The sequence below is a fragment of the Lissotriton vulgaris genome, chromosome 7 (assembly GCF_964263255.1).
Source record: "Lissotriton vulgaris chromosome 7, aLisVul1.2, whole genome shotgun sequence".
NCBI lineage: Eukaryota > Metazoa > Chordata > Amphibia > Caudata > Salamandridae > Lissotriton > Lissotriton vulgaris.
In genome coordinates this window covers 685,356,672-685,378,930 of record NC_141695.1, presented here as the reverse complement: position 1 = coordinate 685,378,930, position 22,259 = coordinate 685,356,672, and the positions used below count along the sequence as shown (strand labels likewise).

Here is a 22,259-nt window from a genome sequence, read left to right as displayed (position 1 = left end):
AAAGTTGCAGAATAGTGTTTTTTTAGCATATGGTAATCTTTTAAAGGATGTTATGTATTAACTTTATGAATATTGTTTTATATGAAAGTTGCATGGGCATTAATTTTGTCTAATCAACTTTTGTTTGTTCTTTAAAACAAATACCCAATACATTATATAATCTAACCTTCCTGGACACTATCTAATATAATCCACCCCTAGCCTTCATGACACACACCCAGATGCAATGATCACAGACTTTTTTGCCTCAGGAAAACGAGAATCCCAGGAAATGGGCCCGCGTTCTGTTCGAGCTTTGGAATCAGAAGAGTGCTATAACAGAACAAAACAGAAAGTAATACTACAGCTGAAAGATTACATGCTTCATTTATCCTTCACCTAACTCCTCCCCTGGATAATTATCAATTCATTGGATGATTTTGGACACATGCATGCTCAGTCTATGTGTAACTGGTGTCGTTTTGTAACAAGACGTAGCCTTAGATATACATCTGCTACTTAAAAAGACATCAGAGAACAGCAAATGTCACTGCTTTTGTCATGTGTATAGTGCTCAGCTACCACTGACGCGGCCTCCAACTCCTGTTCCCTAGTAAGAAGTAAAGTGAGCACGACCTTGCACAAATGGTTGGAAGTTGCATGGGTGGAGTGTGATATATGAGATGAACTGGGTGTGGGCGCGAGGGCCAGAGATGTGCTCTGATGTGAAAGTCACCATGCACATGATGGCACAGCTCAGTGTGCTCCTCTCATCATGCATGGTGGGAAGAAGTCCTTCACGAGAAACAAGGGGCGTCATGCACGAGGGCCACATGTGCTCCAACAGTGTTACCGCAAACTTGATATTGTTGCAAGGCTTGGCGGCTTCTCTGACAGAAGTACTACGAAGTGGCGAATCTACGCATCATACGCACACTAGCGCCTTGAAGTCTGATTAGATGCGCAGTTGAGAGTTCAGTATCCATTTGTAATCGTGTGTTGTACTTAAAGGTAAGGATATGGGCTTTAAGTCTCTGTCCCTAAAAACTAGCACCACAATACTGTGGGGCAGTACTTCATTTGAGCTGGTGGTTTCCGGTGCTCAGCACCGGCACTTAATCATCAACACTGGCACTTTTCATGACCACCAGTTAAGAACACATTCATTTATGTTAGGCAGGGGAAGATGAAGTAATTTGCCCGGAATCACAGGATGTTGAACCATCGCCGAGACTTGAACCTGGTTCCAAAGCTATGAAGTCAGCAACTCTAGTCATTACACCACTTCCTCTCCCTACTTTCATGGTTAGTAGTGGGTTCTGTTTTAGGTGGCGCTAACAGGAGAAATGGGCTGGTGCAAGCTGCCTCCTGACAGGAGCTCCAGCGTTTTTTTGTTTTTTTTACAAACTAACCACTGCTGTGGGGAATAACTTCTCATGGATGAATTAACTGAATACGGCGCTTGGACATATAGAAGGTTCATTATGGCATCTGCTATTTGAATGAAATAAATGAATGAAATGAGTTTTGTCATGCGCAAACTTTGCCCAATGGGCGTCAAGGCGCCTAATTCAAATAAAACAGCTCGCAAATCAAACCAGCGTTCTCTCATTGGTAGGCTTTGGTCAAGTACCTCGTCTTAAGGGCCTTTTTGAACAGATCAATTGAGGGTAGGGTTTTGACCTCAAGTGGAAGAGAGTTCCAGAGCTTAGGAGCGGCGACAGAAAAAGCTCTCGCTCCCCATCTGGCTAGCCTTGTACGGGGCACTACCAGTTGAAATAACCCAGCAGATTGGAGAGATCTGGTTGGGATATAGCGGGTAAGTAGAGACCCAAGTGCATCGTCCGTGCTAGCCGCAAGAGCTCTGTATGTAAGACATAGAATCGTAAAAAAGACTCTATGCTGAACAGGGAGCCAATGAAGATCTCTCCTAGCAGTCGTGGCTGAAGATGCCAAGGGGAGGGCCAGAACAAAATGCGCTGCAGCATTCTGCACGATTTGCAGTCGATGGATAAGGCCCTTGTTGGACTCCACATACAGGGAGTTGCAATAATCGAGCCTGGAGCCAACAAGAGCGACTGCAATCTGCTTACGAGCCTGGAGAGAAAGATAGTTACGGATCCTATTTAGAATCCTGAGAACACCCCAGCATGTGGCCACGGTCCTATTTACTTGGAGCGTCATAGAGAGTGAGGTGTCAAAGACCACGCCGAGATTTCTGGCTGATTGGGAGGGAGTGGGGCAGGTGTTTATACCTGGCTGGTGATTGACGACTTCTGGGTTGTTGCGACACCAGCTCTTTAAAGTTACTCCTGTGTGAGATGCTACTGTAAGCCACCCTGAAGGTGGGCAAGCATCATGGCGAAGAGGTACTCGTTCTTGTTGTTACACAGCCTCCTGGGGCCGTTCGGTGTCTGTTAAGGCCTGGTGACAGCTTTCCCACTGCGGTGTCCTTGAATTCTTAGCATGGGGTGGAAACGGAACGTTGTCTGCGTTAACATACAAATAGTGTCATTATGAAGCATTTCTTAACAGCAGTCGGTCTCCCGGCACTTTATGGCAGATGTTTAATGCTACACGGTACAACTGTACTCATTTTATAGTCCTTAAGGCAGGGTTATCTGTATACCTGTCACTATAAAGTATGGGGGAGGGGGCATGGGATGCATTAACCCAGAGAGACATTATACCCTGGAAATATAACATCGGGCATCGTCACCAGGCGCGCAACACCCATTGGACTCAAAGGGCTTCAGCCCCCTCCCCCTCGTGTGTGCAGCCCCAGATTCCACAGCTTCACAGGCACACACACAGCTGCACCCACGCATTTCACAGGTCTTTAAAAGACCATTTGCATGTTAAAGAGGCTTTGTTGTTGTTTCACCCCTCGTAAGAGCCCCTGTTGCCCCACTCTGCCTATTGCTTAAAGTTTCAGCCCCCCCCCCACCCCAGAACATTTTTCTTAGTCCCCACACCATTTCTCGAAATTTGGCTCTAGTTGCGCCTCTGGTCGTCACTACCAGGGGCTGTGTTTCTAAAGGAAAAGCTGGGGTCTCGCCCAACTTCCCTGCGTGCCTCTGTTCCCCCCGCCTGCAGGTTGGGGTTACCTGCAAGCATGGCTCCACACAAGCCGAGCCAAGAACGGGGCTGCACTCCTGTCTCTCACGTCCTGCAATGACCCTGAGACACATTCACCCGGGGCAGACACCAGCGCAAGGCATGGAGCATCCAGAGCCTGCGCGCGCCCGCCGACGGTGACCTCATCGCGGCATCACGTGCCGGGGAATTAACCGCGTCCCCAGACCTGCAGCGCGCGCGGCCCCACGGGCTCCGGCGGCGGGCGCAGGCATCCGCGGAAAAGTGATCTCATTATCAGCCCACGTGCTCTGAAATTAGCCGCGCGAACAACAAGGTGCAGCGTGCTATTGTGTTTTGAGAGAATTAAAGGCACAGTGCACAGATATCTGTAGACTTCCCGACACATGGACTCTGCATTTAAAGGGTAGCTCTACATTTGATGGGACAGCACCTGGATTTGCAGTAGTGTACCTATTTTACTAAACTGCAGGGCTGATAAACATTTTTGTGAAAGTATCTTCTGCACCTCTCAGTGGGACTTTATTGCTTTTAGTGGAGAACTGTTCCTTTTAATGTAAGGGCACTAAAACCTCTCCGCAGGACTGCACTACTTCTAATGCAACATCTTTGGTACTTGTCAGCTGGAATGCGCTCCATTGAATATACAGCCCCTGACGCGTCTCGTCTTGGCAGGCTGTTTCCCACGGGGCAGTACAAGTACTCTTCAGATGGGCAGTGCTGCTTTTCACGGAGTAGAAGAAGTGTCGTTCTGTGAACTGGGGGACATGTGTTGCTAGTGGAGGCCCTGTCAACTGGAGAACCAGCGTTACATTGCTCGTTTAAACACCTGGTGACAAATTGTGTGATCCTGGACAACACACTCGATTAGCAACAACTTTCAGCAGGATTGCAATACTTTCAGCATACCTGCAGACTGGTGAAGCGATCAGCGTGCAGGTCAAAGGTTAGACTTCCTCTGGGTGTACACAGCTCAGCATGACCTTACTCCACCGCATCGTAAATAAGTGTAACCTTCCCGACCTCGCAGCTGAGAGATACGACGTACAATCAGCTGTCACCAGTAGCGCAATAAGCATGCCTTGGGCCCTGGTGCAAGCAAGGAAAAAGTCCCCTTTTGGCTTTAGTTGGTGTAGTAAACTACAACCGTTACATGCATTTTACCGTATCCGTCGACTCACTACTACCACGCCTGAACGCTATTGCTTTGCTTTTAGATGTATGGCTTTGGATTTTTTTTCTGCCTTTTAACATTATAAAGAAGCTGATTTTGTCACTCCTTGGATTCTATGAATCGAGCTTACAGCAGGCCGGGGATGTCTTCACAGAGACTGTTTCAGCAGCACAGGTGAAACGGAAACTCGTGTCAGTACCTTCACAGCCAGTACCAGCACCTCTGTGGCAGTGCATTCCCTTCCCACACATTCAGAGGGCCGGCCGGTGCAAGATGTTCTCCACGGCCTAGTAACAACACTTTCTGAAACGCAAATTTCGAACGAGCTGTGTAAGCACTTTTGCAGCGACCCCCCTGTGCAACTGTACAGTGACGCTCCCATCACTTCACTAAAACTGTCACATTCCATATCAAGCTGCACCTGACCACATCTAAGGGCACTGCAACTCCTGCGATGCGACCGCCCTCTTTCAGTAAAATTGTAGTCTTAAAGAGACAGTCCCGGCACTTCCCAGTAACAGGACAGGATTTGCAAGGCGCAGAGTGAAACTCCCCAAAGGCAGAAAAACGTGTGTGTGTGTGTGTGTGTGTGTGTGTGTGTGTGTGTATATATATATATATATATATATATATATATATATATATATATATATATATATATATATATATATATATATATATATATATATATATATATATATACACACACTTAGATCAGGTCATGTGATCAAGCGCTCTGTGTAGCGCGAAACGCGTCATGATGGCTGGGAGCACCAACACCAAATAAACCACCTTGCACAAAACTTGGGTCCGTGTCCGTGTTTTCAGGACGAGCTGAGCCTGCCTTGCAGCCGGATTATCCTTGGAATATATATATCTATATATATATATATATATATATATATAAGATATATATATATATATATATATCTCTATATATATATATATATATATATATATATACACTTAGATAGATAGATAGATAGATAGATAGATAGATAGATAGATAGATGTGTGTAAAGCATACAGTGCCGTCTGTGCAAAGTGCTCCTGCAGCTATTGTGAGATAAGAACGACAAGAGGCATCAGACAGTGCAAGGTCGGCATGCTGCTACAAACTACAGACACTCACATCCTCCGGGGCCATGGGCAGCACTTCCACCGATTCCAGCACCTCGATCTCCTCCGCCTCCGAGCCGAGAGCCACCGCCGGGGACGGGTTGGCCGGCGGCTCCGTGCGGATTCTCTCCCCCATGTCTGGAAGAGGCGAGCACTAGCCAGTACCGGGCAAAGTTTCAGCAGCAGCGCCTGCCGCCAGGTCCTCCATGCCTCCTGTCAGGAGGGGCAGCAGGCGTCCAGCAGCATGCTCCAGACGCACGGACACCCCCCGACCCGGGCACCCTGCAGAGGAGCTCAGACCCCCCGCTCCGCGCCTCGGACACTGCGCCACACCGAGCCGGCTGCTGCTCCCGGCCCGCGCACTCAGGACCTCCCTGGCACCTTCTCGGCGCTTCGCGTGGGAGCCCGCGGGACCTCCCCTGGCACTTCCTCAGCGCATCGCGTGGGTGCCAAGAGCCCTCCCCTGGCACCTCCTGGCGCGTGTGCCAGGTGGACCGACCTCCACTGGCACCGCCGCGCCTCCTGGTATGGGCGCGCAGCTGATCTCGCCTGGCACTTCAGGTGCACCGACACTCCCCCGGTACCGCCTGGCGTCTGGCGTCAATGCCCTCAGGTCCCCAGCAGCTCTTGGAATCCTGGAGCGGGTACTCAGACGACTCCCGCTGGCACTTCGTCACCTCCTGGTACTCAAGGGATCCCCAACAAGCACCCCATCTGCCGGAGCGGGTACTCAGACGACCTCCACTGACACTTCCACAGGCGCTCAGAGGACCTTCTTGGCACTTCCTCACCTCCTGGTGTGGGCGCTCAGAGCTCCTTTTTGGCACTTCCTCACCTCCTGGTGCGGGCGCTCAGAGGTCATTTTTGGCACTTCCTCACCTCCCGTTGTGGCTACCGAGACGCACTCAATGCACTTCACTTCTGGTGCAGTCGCCCAGCGCACCGACCTGGCACTTTCTCACCTCCTGGTGCGGTGTTAGAGGACCTCTGAGGCACGCCCTCACCTCTCGGTATGTATATTGATGCGCCCTCCTGGCACTTTCTCGCTTCCTGGTGCGGACGCTCAGGACCTCCGAGGCACTTCCTCACTTCCTGGTGCCGGCACGTATATGAGGCGCACTCACTGGCACTTCCTCACCTCCTAGTGCCGGTGCACAGAGCTCCTTCTTGGCACTTTTTCGCCTCCTGGTGCCGGTGCGTATATTCAAGCCTCTCACTGGCACTTCCTCACCTCTTAGTGCGGGCGCATAGAGCTCCTTCTTGGCACTTTCTCGCCTCCTACTGCGGGCGCACAGAGCTCCTTCTTGGCACTTGCTCGCCTCCTGGCGCCGCCGTTCAGAGGACCTGATCGGCACTTGCTCACGTCCTGGTGCGGGTATTCGCGGGACCTCCCCCAGCACCCTCTAGCGCGGGCGCTCGGAGCCGGAGCGCATCACTGCACAGCACAGAGGAGTGAGTCCCGTTTCCAGGCAGGCTGGAGCGGAATTCACACCGAGCAGCATGGCCTGTCTCAGGCAGCGGCCTCCCCCCGCTGCTCCCCCCGTCTGCAGCACATCCCATGCACCGGGGGCAGCCGGAGATCCGCTGCGGCGCTGGAACACTCTTCAGAGTCGAGGCGCTGGCATCAATGTTACATCACTGAAGCCACAGGGATTATGAAAAAGCCACGGTTCTCACAACAAGTATAACAAATGAGTCGTGTGCAAATCTGTTTTCAGCCACATTTTCTATTTGCCAGTCACCAAGTAAAGTGACTTCATTTTGTTTTGATCCTATTAAAATATATGTTTTATCACACACCAGAATGACTTAAAATGCACTTAATTTCTGCTTTCCTAACTGTTGATACATTCTGAAATATTTGTAGTTATTTTACAGGTATTTAAATGCTGTGAGTCTGAAAAAAACTGGCATTCCACAGCCAGGGCACTCCCTGTGCCCCAACGACATTTATTTATTTATTTATTTATTTATTTATTTATGCCATTTATTAAGCACGAACGAATACCCGCAGGCGTCTCGGCGCTAGATTATTCACATAACTTTCCCAAGGTGTTAATGGCTCCAAGAATGGTTAATGATCAGTGTTACTGGTTAAAGAGCCACGTCTTTGTGACATTGTCACAAAATTCACTTTACAAAATCCTCTAGGAAAGAAAAGTAAACAGCATTCTCCATCTTAAAAGAATAAGCAGCAATTTATCAGAACACTTAGCCTGACATTTGGCATCTGCATCTGTCCTTGAACTACAGCAAATGTGACAAAAAACAAATAAAACTCAAAGGCATCTTTATTGCTCATTGCTCTTCTGAACTCCAGCATGGTTCTTTTGGGTTGCTGAAGCTCTCCGCCGGTCACCAAAACCCTACTTCCAGTACCTATGAGCAGTAAGCAGATAATGACAGAGCTACGTCATTCACATTAACCAAGTGCCCAACAGGAAAAACACATGATGCACTTCTCCTACTGCACTGTAGGCAAAGACATACAGCTATTACATGCACTTTTTAGGTTTTGCCTAGCCAATGCGTACGAAGTACGCATGTGCTAGGAAAAAGCTAATGAGTATAGTATGGGGGCTGGGAATCCGCCCCCGTCTTTCATTGGCTAGCTCCATAAATGGAGGCTAGCCATTGGAAGACACGTTTGTCCGTCAATGCAGGACCAGATTCGGGGGCGTTCCCGAGAATTTTTGGCTTTTGGCGACGTCAGTTCTCGGGAACGCCCCCGAGTCCGTTCCGGCATTGACGGCACCCGCCCTCAATACAGTTGCCCCGTCCCTTGCCGATTTTTTGGAGCCCCCTGGCAGGTGCCCACCCTGCCAGGGACATTGCCGCCTTTGAGCGAGTGCCACCTCGCTTTATATTTTAATTGAAGCCGGTGCCCACCCGGCATTGCCCCGTGTTTACACCGCCGCTGGCCCGGTGGGAGATTAGGAGGCGCTGTCCGGCCTCCCGACCCCAGGGCCGCGCTGCTATTGGCCGCGACCCGGAAGTCAGGCAGGCCGGGGGCGGGACAAGCGGAAGTGCCGGAGAAGAAGAGCTCCAGCGCAAGGAGAAGAAGCCGTCTGCCGTGTCCTTCCCTGGGCTCCCAAGTGAAGGGGGAGCCCCGGAGTTCTGGCCAGTCTCGAGGGAGGAGCGGGAGTCCTCCAGCCCCAGCCGCCGCCTAGCACAGATCTTCCCTGGGGTCAGTTTGTCACCACAGGTACTGATTCCGTACATGCAGTACCTATTTCTTTCTACGCGCTCACGAGCTAAGTAGTTGGGCGGGTCTCCTGAGACGTGAGACTCGTGATTTGCAGTGCAGGCCATCATGTTTTTTTTGCTAACCAATCGCGGTACTGCCTTCAAGCCCTTTCATTAGCACCGTTCACAAACTGGCAATAAAACCGCTGCCTCGCTCTCCGTGTCTCTGGCCCCGTTCCGCATTACATACATGGTCAAAGTGAAAGAGCAGAAAAAGATGTAGTAATTTGCACTGAAGTGAAGTAGAGAAGAAAGGGGGGCAGGCGTTTCTTGTCACATGACGGAATTTGACAGCCAATGTGGCGAGCGCCTGGCCCTCGATCGCCTTCCCTCCCACCAGGACGAGACCCGCACCGGCTCTGGCGCAATATAAATACATCCCCAAGATGCGGAGGAGCTCCTCTGCCTGACAGCCTCCACGTACAATCCCATCAGGTCCGGCACAGCAGTGCACCTCTGCAGCATTCCTCGCACCCTGTCGCGGCCCCTGGCTACTTGCATGAATTATTCGTCTTCCAAAATGGTTTGCGAGACTAAAATAGTGGCTGAAGATCACAATTCCAAACCGGGGAGCACACAGAAAGATGCCCAGATCGTGTCCTCCTCCCAGATGTGGCCCTTGATGCCAGCAGCTGCCCCAGTCTCCTCGTCCTTTGTCGCCGCTGAAGAGGAGGATGCCAGGACCAAGGACCGGGTTTACATTCGGGAATTTCAGCCCTCGGACCAGGAGGTGGCACGGCGCATCTTCTACGAGGGGATTCTGGAGTGGATCCCCAGCACTGCCTTTAGGGGGCTGAAACACCAGCCCCTCATTCAGATCCTATATGCCCTGCTCATAGGTACCAAAAAACTACAAAGGGGTGGCTCTGATCAGTATGGCTGAGCCAATATCCGAAAAAACAGAAAGAAAATGCCAGTACTGATAACAAAGGATAATTAACATATGTTATAACACAGAACCTGAAAAAGTAATTCAAGACTGGGGGCTGATTAGTAGCTTTTATTATTTTGTTCAATTTTGTCAAAGAGCAACTGTTTTCTTGGAAAACTTATTCAAAAAGATAAACGATAATACATGCTAGGTACAAAAATAGGAAATAAGGGAATCTTTCACCATATCAAACATGTCACAGGCATACAACATTCAACCATTCAGGGGCGAAAAGGGGCTGCAAGGAAATAGTAACGTGTACAATATATTACAGTGAACAATATTTACAGTGAACAAACAAGCACAAGAATACTGGGGGAAACCACAGTCTGCAAAGTATTTTGAAGGGTGTCACTAGAAAATTATTCATACAAAAAGTACATTCCTTAAGCAAATTCGAATATTCTCAGTGTTTTGGTTAAAAAAGAAATCAACTAGGTAATGTACAAGAAGTAGTGATAAGCAACAGAAAGATTTTTGATGAGCTTATCACCCATGCAGACTCAAGAGTGGCAGGGGCCTACGCGTTTCGAATCCTGCTAGTCTAGGAGGATTCTCTTCAGGGCCTTTAGTTTTATCTAGAAAAGGAAAAAATATATTTAGAGGGAAAGTTTATAAAAGATGTGCATTCAATAGATCAACATCAGGTTCCTCACTCAGATAGCACCCTTTCCTCCACAGCTTACCAATTAGCGAAAGTGCATCCAGGTAATGAAATTCATAGCATCTAGGCTGGGGGGGGAACAGTACCTACAAATGGTCAAGACAGACATTGATTACGGTGAGGACCTAATCGGGGTGGCTGAGGAATAAGGAATTGGAGGAGTTTTTTTTAAAAAACTTACCTGCCTTAGTAAAAGACGGGAATGCTATACTTGAAGCGAAGTCAAAAAACACTTGGAAGGACGAATGTTTTACCTGTAAATAAGTGAGCGAGTATATAGTCTGGGCGGGTTTCTTTCTAATGTGGGCGAGTAGTTCTGAGATAACTACAGAAGTTCTTACCTACTATTCTTGGACCTTTATTTCGGAGTACAACACCGTCGAAATGAAAATAAATACTGGCACGAAGTCTGTAAGGGAGTAATGGAACAAAAGCTTCAGTTTACAGAGACCGCCGGAGGATACTTAAGTATCGAGGTGTAACTACTGAAGTTTCTTACCGGAAACACTGAACGTTCAGTGTAGAAATAGCTTTAGCCAACACTTTATCTAGGATTATTTAGAGCGCCTAGAAAAGAACCAACGTGGGCCCGTAAGAACAGTTGAAATATTAACTGCCAGTGTTGTAATGAAACATCAAGAAAGCAATGCGGCTTACCGTAGTTATTTACGGAGGGCGTGGTCCGCCGAACGCGGCTCGCTGATTACGGACAATTCACAGGCCCTGGAAAATGTAACATACCGAGTGTCAGGGGAACATTAATCCGGGTGGGTGGGACTAAATTTGAAAAGGTTTTGGGCGTATTACCGTCAACGCGGCGCTGCACGCAGAGGGCATGTTGGAAAGTAGTTACTACGGCAAAAACAACAGGATCAAGGTTAGTTGCAAAGCGGGAAAGTGGGACCGGCTAACACCACAAGACATGCAGTCTAGTTATACTCACAATGGATTCACTAATCCAGACCTTCGGCCGACGGCGTAGCGAGGGTGCTGCACTCTGGCTCAAGCGCCTTAGCTAGCCGAGCTACCGCCTGACCGCCCTTATATATAGGTCAAAATTTAGTATACGCCCACTATGGTTCCCGGTAGTCTGCTTTGAGACGGAAAACCAGGACCGGATTTACAGGTCCACAATGGTTCCCGGTAGTCTACTTGAAACGAAGAACCAAAAAACCAGGACTGGATTTACAGGTATAGTGGGTGTAAATGTATGTGAAACAGACCTGGTTATAATTTAAATATTTCGCTTAACTCATTCAGCCCAGAAACTGCTGTGTCAAATTTGACTATTAAGAAAGCTTCCCGTTTCGACAATGCAAGATTTTGATCGCCACCACGAGGGTTTTTTTCCACTTTGGAAATTACAGTCCATTTTAGGTCACTTACAGAATGTTGCTTCCGCGTCCAGTGGAGCACCAAAGGGGCGTTTTCGACCTTCCTTTTGATTCTCGATTTATGTTGCGAGATCCGATGACGGATCTCCTGATTGGTTTTGCCTATGTACAGTAGACGACAAGGGCATGTAATGCCATAAACAACAAACTTGCTCTTACAGTTACTAAAGGATTCATGTTTCCAGAAGATTCCGTTATGTTGGAACAGTGAACCCTCAACAGAAGATTCACAACAGAGGCAAGTGCCACATCTGTGGTGTCCAAGAATGGGGGGCATCCCCATCATTTGACGTAGCGTCGCAGGTTTGGGTGCCGGCATAGCAGCCCGGACTATGTGGTTGGCAATGTTATTTTCCTTTTTAAAGGCAAATAGGGACATATCTACAAGACTGTCATCCAGATCTTTCACTAAATGCCAACTCTGTTTTATGACCTTTTTCAGATGATTGGCGTTAGGGCAATATGTCGTGACACAAACCTGTCGTTTTAATTCAGGTTTGGTTTTGCGTTCCAGAGTGGTCTCGCGTGGTGTCCATTGCGCTCTCTTCATACAGCGCTTCACGAGTTTCTTAGGGTACCCCCTATCACACAATTTGGATGTTAATTTTGCTGAGTGATGTTGAAAATCTTCTTTAAACGTGCAGTTCCTGCGAACTCGCAAGAACTGCCCATATGGGAGATTTTCCTTGAGGTTCCTAGGATGATTACTTGAAAACATCAAGGACTTGTTTCTGTCAGTGGGTTTGCTGTATAGGGTGGTGGCCAGTTTCCCTTCAAAAGGGAAGACCTCCACGTCTAGGAATGCAATCCTCCTAGTTGAACTGGAAATGCTGAATTTTATATCGGCAGTTCTGTCATTCAACCATTGATGGAACTGATCAAGGGTGTCACTATCACCCGTCCAGGTCATAAAAACATCATCAATAAACCGGAGCCACGCTCCGATGTATTGAATGAAAGGATTGTTGTGATAAATGTACGCCTCTTCATACATCGCCATAAATAGTACCGCCAATTCCGGTGCGAAGGGGCAGCTCATGGCTACCCCCTTGACTTGGTAGTAGTATTCGCCGTTAAAACAGAAGTAGTTCTTCTTTAAGGCGAAAGCTGCTAAGTCCACAATGAATTTGGTGGGCACCTGCGTCGGTCTCGGTCTGGAGTCAAGATAATATGTTAGTACTGCTACCGCCTCATCTTGAGGGATCTGTGTATATAAAGCAGTTACGTCCAAAGTAACTAGTCTGTCTCTGTTTGCACAGAACTCAATACTTTCTAGTTTGTTGATGAAATCAGTTGTATCCTGGAGATAGGATTTTACACTGATCATGAATTCTTTTAGAAAACAGTCTACATATTTGGCTGCTGGCTCTAGCACAGAACCACACCCTGCAACGATGGGTCTGCCAGGGGGATGGTCAGGATCTTTATGGATCTTAGGCAATACGTAAAACATCGGCACTTTCGGATGTTGAATTTTAAGGTATTCAAGTTCTTTTGGCCCAACAAAACCTAGGTCAGAACCTTCTTGTACGATAGCAAAAAGTTTGTTTTGAAGGTCTGTAGTTGGGTCTTTGTTTATTTTACGGTAACAGCTACTGTCTGCTAGCTGTCTCATGACTTCAGTTGTATAGTCATTGATGTCCCACACTACAATAGCACCGCCTTTGTCGGCCTGCTTTATTATGACCGTGCTGTCAGTTTTTAGGTTGTTTAAAGCTGTCATCTGTGCCTTGGTGGTATTAAATTTTACATATTTCCTCTCTTTTTCCATAGCCGATATGGCCGACAGGACACTTTTTTCAAAGGTCAAAAGGTTTTTTGGAACTTTACTTGCTGGGGGGCAAAAAGTGGATTTATTCCTAAGGCCAGTGACCTCCGTTGGCTGGTTGATGGGGGTTTCCTTGAAAAACAGGGTCAATCGTAATTTCCTGCAAAATTCGATAAATTCTGACTTCATTTTAACAAAGTCGGTTCTTTTAGAGGGGACAAATGACAGGCCTTTTGCCAACACGCTTTCCTCGTCAGATGTTAGAACTTTTTTAGATAAATTGAAAATAGGCGACGCATCTAGTTTTTGTAGTGCTGCCGTCTGGTTTTCATTTCCCACGGGGTGTTGATTCTCACTCGACCCCTGGGCAATGTTTGACCTCTCCCTAAAAAATGGGGGTTAGACGATTGGTTTTGTTGTTGCTGGTTAGCGTTCCAGTTACGGTTCCTATTTGGACGGTTGTAATTACTGGTAGACTCACTGTCAGTTCCTGATGACGATGTATCACTGAAGGAAATAAACTGCTTTCGTGATCTTCCTTGGTTTCCTTGAAGGAAACGTCTCGATTCCGCCTTGGAATAAAAATCGGCTTGCAAGTAAGGGTATATGTTATCTAATGAAAAACCTTTTTTATCCTTCTCAAATTGGTTGGATTTTTGAGTTATCGTGTAATCTTTGAATTCTTGGACTTCTTTATTAACTTTCTCCAAGAGTGCCTTGGCATCAGCTATGGTTGGGTTAATACTTATTTCTGACTCTAGTTTGGAAATTTCGGCTAGTTCTTCTTTTGATATTCGGGCAGCTGTCTCAACTGTTAAGACCATCAAATCTCTACTACATTTAGTTTCTATCATAGAAAAACCTTTTTTAAATATCGGGTCCTCTGTAAAAATTACAGGTATATTTTTGATTTGTAAACCAGCAGGAATGGTGCCTTCCCGAAGGTGTTGCAACAAGAAGTGACCATGGAGGTCTGTCCTTATCTGCTTCTTTTTAAGACGGATTAATTTATCAGATTCGTTAGATGTAGTAGCTGTCTCACTTAGGGTGACTGAGGAGAATACAGGTGGGTCACTGAGGAAGTTTCTGATGTGATCCTCTGTGTAGGCGAAGGTGTCTTTTTCTGCCATTACTCTGAGAAACAAATAAAAAGAGAGAAAGTGTTTTAGAGCCTAAGATAGGAAAGATTTAAGATTAGCATGTACATGGGACACAATCGCACAATCAATGCAACATATGAAGGTAGCGTAAGGTCTATCCTTGCTTCAAATAAATGAACAACAGAACCTCGCGAGCCTGCGCCCGCTATTATAACCAAAAAACTACAAAGGGGTGGCTCTGATCAGTATGGCTGAGCCAATATCCGAAAAAATAGAAAGAAAATGCCAGTACTGATAACAAAGGATAATTAACATATGTTATAACACAGAAGCTGATAAAGTAATTCAAGACTGGGGGCTGATTAGTAGCTTTTATTATTTTGTTCAATTTTGTCAAAGAGCAACTGTTTTCTTGGAAAACTTATTCAAAAAGATAAACGATAGCATGTATTATCGTTTATCTTTTTGAATAAGTTTTCCAAGAAAACAGTTGCTCTTTGACAAAATTGAACAAAATAATAAAAGCTACTAATCAGCCCCCAGTCTTGAATTACTTTTTACTGATCAGTTTTGGCCACTATAGGTGTGGCAGGGCATACTGAGACATGAGTCCCTTTCTCACTGCTCCATCAGGATTCAAGCAAGCCGGGCCGAAGACGGCTGAAATGCCAGAAACCGGTCCCCGGTAGCTTGTCTCCTTTCTGGTAAAGAATTAGCTTGGTAGTTTAGTCTGCCCTGTTCCCATGATGCACTGGGCCAGGGACAGACTGATTTGCATATAGCCAGGTTCTGAGCTGGGATGGGGCAGTGAGATAAATAACGGTGATGGATCAAGCCCTGATCTTTGGACTGGGTAAGAGTGGTCTGCTCAATTCAGACACTCTGTTCATCACCACCCCCTTTTGACAATCGATTTTGGCCACTATAGGTGTGGCAGGGTATACTCAGACATGAGTCCCTTTCTCACTGCTCCATCAGGATTCAAGCAAGCCGGGCCGAAGACGGCTGAAATGCCAGAAACCGGTCCCCGGTAGCTTGTCTCCTTTCTGGTAAAGAATTGGCTTGGTAGTTTAGTCTGCCCTGTTCCCATGATGCACTGGGCCAGGGACAGACTGATTTGCATATAGCCAGGTTCTGAGCTGGGATGGGGCAGTGAGATAAATAACGGTGATGGATCAAGCCCTGATCTTTGGACTGGGTAAGAGTGGTCTGCTCAATTCAGACACTCTGTTCATCACCACCCCCTTTTGTCAATCGATTTTGGCCACCATAGGTGTGGCAGGGTATACTCAGACATGAGTCCCTTTCTCACTGCTCCATCAGGATTCAAGCAAGCCGGGCCGAAGACGACTGAAATGCCAGAAACCGGTCCCCGGTAGCTTGTCTCCTTTCTGGTAAAGAATTGGCTTGGTAGTTTAGTCTGCCCTGTTCCCATGATGCACTGGGCCAGGGACAGACTGATTTGCATATAGCCAGGTTCTGAGCTGGGATGGGGCAGTGAGATAAATAACGGTGATGGATCAAGCCCTGATCTTTGGACTGGGTAAGAGTGGTCTGCTCAATTCAGACACTCTGTTCATCACCACCCCCTTTTGTAAATCGATTTTTATTCCAAGGCGGAATCGAGACGTTTCCTTCAAGGAAACCAAGGAAGATCACGAAAGCAGTTTATTTCCTTCAGTGATACATCGTCATCAGGAACTGACAGTGAGTCTACCAGTAATTACAACCGTCCAAATAGGAACCGTAACTGGAACGCTAACCAGCAACAACAAAACCAATCGTCTAACCCCCATTTGTTAGGGAGAGGTCAAACATTGCCCAGGGGTCGAGTGAGAATCAACACCCCGTGGGAAATGAAAACCAGACGGCAGCACTACAAAAACTAGATGCGTCGCCTATTTTCAATTTATCTAAAAAAGTTCTAACATCTGACGAGGAAAGCGTGTTGGCAAAAGGCCTGTCATTTGTCCCCTCTAAAAGAACCGACTTTGTTAAAATGAAGTCAGAATTTATCGAATTTTGCAGGAAATTACGATTGACCCTGTTTTTCAAGGAAACCCCCATCAACCAGCCAACGGAGGTCACTGGCCTTAGGAATAAATCCACTTTTTGCCCCCCAGCAAGTAAAGTTCCAAAAAACCTTTTGACCTTTGAAAAAAGTGTCCTGTCGGCCATATCGGCTATGGAAAAAGAGAGGAAATATGTAAAATTTAATACCACCAAGGCACAGATGACAGCTTTAAACAACCTAAAAACTGACAGCACGGTCATAATAAAGCAGGCCGACAAAGGCGGTGCTATTGTAGTGTGGGACATCAATGACTATACAACTGAAGTCATGAGACAGCTAGCAGACAGTAGCTGTTACCGTAAAATAAACAAAGACCCAACTACAGACCTTCAAAACAAACTTTTTGCTATCGTATAAGAAGGTTCTGACCTAGGTTTTGTTGGGCCAAAAGAACTTGAATACCTTAAAATTCAACATCCGAAAGTGCCGATGTTTTACGTATTGCCTAAGATCCATAAAGATCCTGACCATCCCCCTGGCAGACCCATCGTTGCAGGGTGTGGTTCTGTGCTAGAGCCAGCAGCCAAATATGTAGACTGTTTTCTAAAAGAATTCATGATCAGTGTAAAATCCTATCTCCAGGATACAACTGATTTCATCAACAAACTAGAAAGTATTGAGTTCTGTGAAAACAGAGACAGACTAGTTACTTTGGACGTAACTGCTTTATATACACAGATCCCTCAAGATGAGGCGGTAGCAGTACTAACATATTATCTTGACTCCAGACCGAGACCGACGCAGGTGCCCACCAAATTCATTGTGGACTTAGCAGCTTTCGCCTTAAAGAAGAACTACTTCTGTTTTAACGGCGAATACTACTACCAAGTCAAGGGGGTAGCCATGGGCTGCCCCTTCGCACCGGAATTGGCGGTACTATTTATGGCGATGTATGAAGAGGCGTACATTTATCACAACAATCCTTTCATTCAATACATCGGAGCGTGGCTCCGGTTTATTGATGATGTTTTTATGACCTGGACGGGTGATAGTGACACCCTTGATCAGTTCCATCAATGGTTGAATGACAGAACTGCCGATATAAAATTCAGCATTTCCAGTTCAACTAGGAGGATTGCATTCCTAGATGTGGAGGTCTTCCCTTTTGAAGGGAAACTGGCCACCACCCTATACAGCAAACCCACTGACAGAAACAAGTCCTTGATGTTTTCAAGTAATCATCCTAGGAACCTCAAGGAAAATCTCCCATATGGGCAGTTCTTGCGAGTTCGCAGGAACTGCACGTTTAAAGAAGATTTTCAACATCACTCAGCAAAATTAACATCCAAATTGTGTGATAGGGGGTACCCTAAGAAACTCGTGAAGAGCTGTATGAAGAGAGCGCAATGGACACCATGCGAGACCACTCTGGAACGCAAAACCAAACCTGAATTAAAACGACAGGTTTGTGTCACGACATATTGCCCTAACGCCAATCATCTGAAAAAGGTCATAAAACAGAATTGGCATTTAGTGAAAGATCTGGATGACAGTCTTGTAGATATGCTCCTATTTGCCTTTAAAAAGGAAAATAACATTGCCAACCACATAGTCCGGGCTGCTATGCCGGCACCCAAACCTGCGACGCTACGTCAAATGATGGGGATGCCCCCCATTCTTGGACACCACAGATGTGGCACTTGCCTCTGTTGTGAATCTTCTGTTGAGGGTTCACTGTTCCAACATAACGGAATCTTCTGGAAACATGAATCCTTTAGTAACTGTAAGAGCAAGTTTGTTGTTTATGGCATTACATGCCCTTGTCGTCTACTGTACATAGGCAAAACCAATCAGGTGATCCGTCATCGGATCTCGCAACATAAATCGAGAATCAAAAGGAAGGTCGAAAACGCCCCTTTGGTGCTCCACTGGACGCGGAAGCAACATTCTGTAAGTGACCTAAAATGGACTGTAATTTCCAAAGTGGAAAAAAACCCTCGTGGTGGCGATCAAAATCTTGCATTGTCGAAACGGGAAGCTTTCTTAATAGTCAAATTTGACACAGCAGTTTCTGGGCTGAATGAGTTAAGCAAAATATTTAAATTATAACCAGGTCTGTTTCACATACATTTACACCCACTATACCTGTAAATCCAGTCCTGGTTTTTTGGTTCTTCGTTTCAAGTAGACTACCGGGAACCATTGTGGACCTGTAAATCCGGTCCTGGTTTTCCGTCTCAAAGCAGACTACCGGGAACCATAGTGGGCGTATACTAAATTTTGACCTATATATAAGGGCGGTCAGGCGGTAGCTCGGCTAGCTAAGGCGCTTGAGCCAGAGTGCAGCACCCTCGCTACGCCGTCGGCCGAAGGTCTGGATTAGTGAATCCATTGTGAGTATAACTAGACTGCATGTCTTGTGGTGTTAGCCGGTCCCACTTTCCCGCTTTGCAACTAACCTTGATCCTGTTGTTTTTGCCGTAGTAACTACTTTCCAACATGCCCTCTGCGTGCAGCGCCGCGTTGACGGTAATACGCCCAAAACCTTTTCAAATTTAGTCCCACCCACCCGGATTAATGTTCCCCTGACACTCGGTATGTTACATTTTCCAGGGCCTGTGAATTGTCCGTAATCAGCGAGCCGCGTTCGGTGGACCACGCCCTCCGTAAATAACTACGGTAAGCCGCATTGCTTTCTTGATGTTTCATTACAACACTGGCAGTTAATATTTCAACTGTTCTTACGGGCCCACGTTGGTTCTTTTCTAGGCGCTCTAAATAATCCTAGATAAAGTGTTGGCTAAAGCTATTTCTACACTGAACGTTCAGTGTTTCCGGTAAGAAACTTCAGTAGTTACACCTCGATACTTAAGTATCCTCCGGCGGTCTCTGTAAACTGAAGCTTTTGTTCCATTACTCCCTTACAGACTTCGTGCCAGTATTTATTTTCATTTCGACGGCGTTGTACTCCGAAATAAAGGTCCAAGAATAGTAGGTAAGAACTTCTGTAGTTATCTCAGAACTACTCGCCCACATTAGAAAGAAACCCGCCCAGACTATATACTCGCTCACTTATTTACAGGTAAAACATTCGTCCTTCCAAGTGTTTTTTGACTTCGCTTCAAGTATAGCATTCCCGTCTTTTACTAAGGCAGGTAAGTTTTTTAAAAAAACTCCTCCAATTCCTTATTCCTCAGCCACCCCGATTAGGTCCTCACCGTAATCAATGTCTGTCTTTACCATTTGTAGGTACTGTTCCCCCCCCAGCCTAGATGCTGTGAATTTCATTACCTGGATGCACTTTCGCTAATTGGTAAGCTGTGGAGGAAAGGGTGCTATCTGAGTGAGGAACCTGATGTTGATCTATTGAATGCACATCTTTTATAAACTTTCCCTCTAAATATATTTTTTCCTTTTCTAGATAAAACTAAAGGCCCTGAAGAGAATCCTCCTAGACTAGCAGGATTCGAAACGCGTAGGCCCCTGCCACTCTTGAGTCTGCATGGGTGATAAGCTCATCAAAAATCTTTCTGTTGCTTATCACTACTTCTTGTACATTACCTAGTTGATTTCTTTTTTAACCAAAACACTGAGAATATTCGAATTTGCTTAAGGAATGTACTTTTTGTATGAATAATTTTCTAGTGACACCCTTCAAAATACTTTGCAGACTGTGGTTTCCCCCAGTATTCTTGTGCTTGTTTGTTCACTGTAAATATTGTTCACTGTAATATATTGTACACGTTACTATTTCCTTGCAGCCTCTTTTCGCCCCTGAATGGTTGAATGTTGTATGCCTGTGACATGTTTGATATGGTGAAAGATTCCCTTATTTCCTATTTTTGTACCTAGCATGTATTATCGTTTATCTTTTTGAATAAGTTTTCCAAGAAAACAGTTGCTCTTTGACAAAATTGAACAAAATAATAAAAGCTACTAATCAGCCCCCAGTCTTGAATGACTTTTTCAGGTTCTGTGTTATAACATATGTTAATTATCCTTTGTTATCAGTACTGGCATTTTCTTTCTGTTTTTTCTGCTCATAGGTAAGCGCACACCCATCCGAGAATGTCAGTACTTTCGTTGCATGGACGAGACACAAGGACAAGAACCGGTGATACCCAATATATCAGATGCCAGGCTGTCTCCCTCGGCCTTAGTATGCATGGTTGTGTCTACGTTTTATGTGTCCATGTTTTCAAATGAAGGTCCGTAAAATGCATAATGTGCTCCTGTAAATGTGATCATATCTCATATATGTTAAATTGGAGTGCGTTGAATACAATTAATTAAGCACATTACTTCAGCCCTTGTGTGTGTTTCCAGTATCGGTTTCTCCGATACTTTAGGTGCAAATGTCCCTTTTTGACCCGCTAGTTTATTAGCAAGGAGCGTAGCTTGACAACCATCGCCTTCTGTTAAAAAGAGGCCAGTGAAGGGGTGTGAAGTGTCACAAAGGTGTGAAGCGCCTACCCCGGAGGAGGGCTGGCACCATGTGAGCTTGGGGCTCGGAGCCAAACCATGGTGGACCTGGGCGGCTGCCCCAGGAGACACCTCTGCGAGCCCCTGCCGCCCCCCGCCCTGCTCTGCTGGGCCCTGCTGCTGCTCTGCGCCCCGGAGAGCTCCGCGCTGGCAGACTTTTCAGTTAAGACCCTCTCTGCTTCCCAGCCTGTCCTCTCCCAGCCTGCCCTCTCCCAGCCTGCCCTCTCCCAGCCTGTCCTCTCCCAGCCTGTCCTCTCCCAGCCTGTCCTCTCGCAGCCTGTCCTCTCCCAGACTGCCCTCTCCCAGCCTGCCCTCTCCCAGCCTGCCCTCTCCCAGCCTGCCCTCTCCCAGCCTGCCCTCTCGCAGCCTGTCCTCTCGCAGCCTGTCCTCTCGCAGCCTGCCCACTCCCAGCCTGCCCACTCCCAGCCTGCCCACTCCCAGCCTGCCCTCTCGCAGCCTGTCCTCTCCCGGCCTGCCCACTCCCAGCCTGCCCTCTCCCAGCCTGTCCCCTCCCTGCCCTTTCCCAGCCTGTCCTCTTCCAGCCTGCCCACTCCCAGCCTGCCCACTCCCAGCCTATCCTCTCGCAGCCTGCCCACTCCCAGCCTGCCCACTCCCAGCCTGCCCACTTCCAGCCTGCCCTCTCCCAACCTGCCCTCTCCCAGCCTGTCCCCTCCCTGCCCTCTCCCAGCCTGCCCTCTCCCAGCCTGTCCTCTCCCTGCCTGTTGTCGTGTCCCGGCGGCAGCAGGCAAGAGCGTGCACTGCGTCCCCGAAGTAACAGCCCTAAAGCAAGCAAGAAGTACGCCCCCCTCCCACCAATCCCTGTTAGGTAGTGGAAACTGTCCATGTGAGCTTGGGGCTCGGAGCCAAACCATGGTGGACCTGGGCGGCTGCCCCAGGAGACACCTCTGCGAGCCGCTGCCGCCCCCGCCCTGCTCTGCTGGGCCCTGCTGCTGCTCTGCGCCCCGGAGAGCTCCGCGCTGGCAGACTTCTCAGTTAAGACCCTCTCTGCTTCCCAGCCTGTCCTCTCCCAGCCTGTCGTCACCCAGCCTGCCCTCTCCCAGCCTGCCCTCTCCCAGCCTGCCCTCTCTCAGCCTGTCCTCTCCCAGCCTGTCCTCTTGCAGCCTGTCCTCTCGCAGCCTGTCCTCTCGCAGCCTGCCCTCTCGCAGCCTGCCCTCTCGCAGCCTGCCCTCTCCCAGCCTGTCCACTCCCAGCCTGTCCACTCCCAGCCTGCCCACTCCCAGCCTGCCCACTCCCAGCCTGCCCACTCCCAGCCTGTCCTCTCGCAGCCTGTC

At 47.5% G+C, this 22,259-nt stretch overlaps 1 protein-coding gene across 1 annotated transcript in view; it reads right to left on the bottom strand.

Annotated features, from left to right (window-relative positions):
• RHBDL3 (rhomboid like 3) overlaps positions 1-6,708 on the bottom strand; it is a 607,196-nt gene extending 600,488 nt beyond the window's left edge. The window contains exon 1 of the mRNA XM_086930901.1: positions 5,382-6,708. Coding sequence (XP_086787027.1) covers positions 5,382-5,504 — 123 coding nt within the window. The 5' untranslated portion in view covers positions 5,505-6,708. The remainder of the gene's footprint in view (positions 1-5,381) is intronic.
• Positions 6,709-22,259: the final 15,551 nt, after the last annotated feature.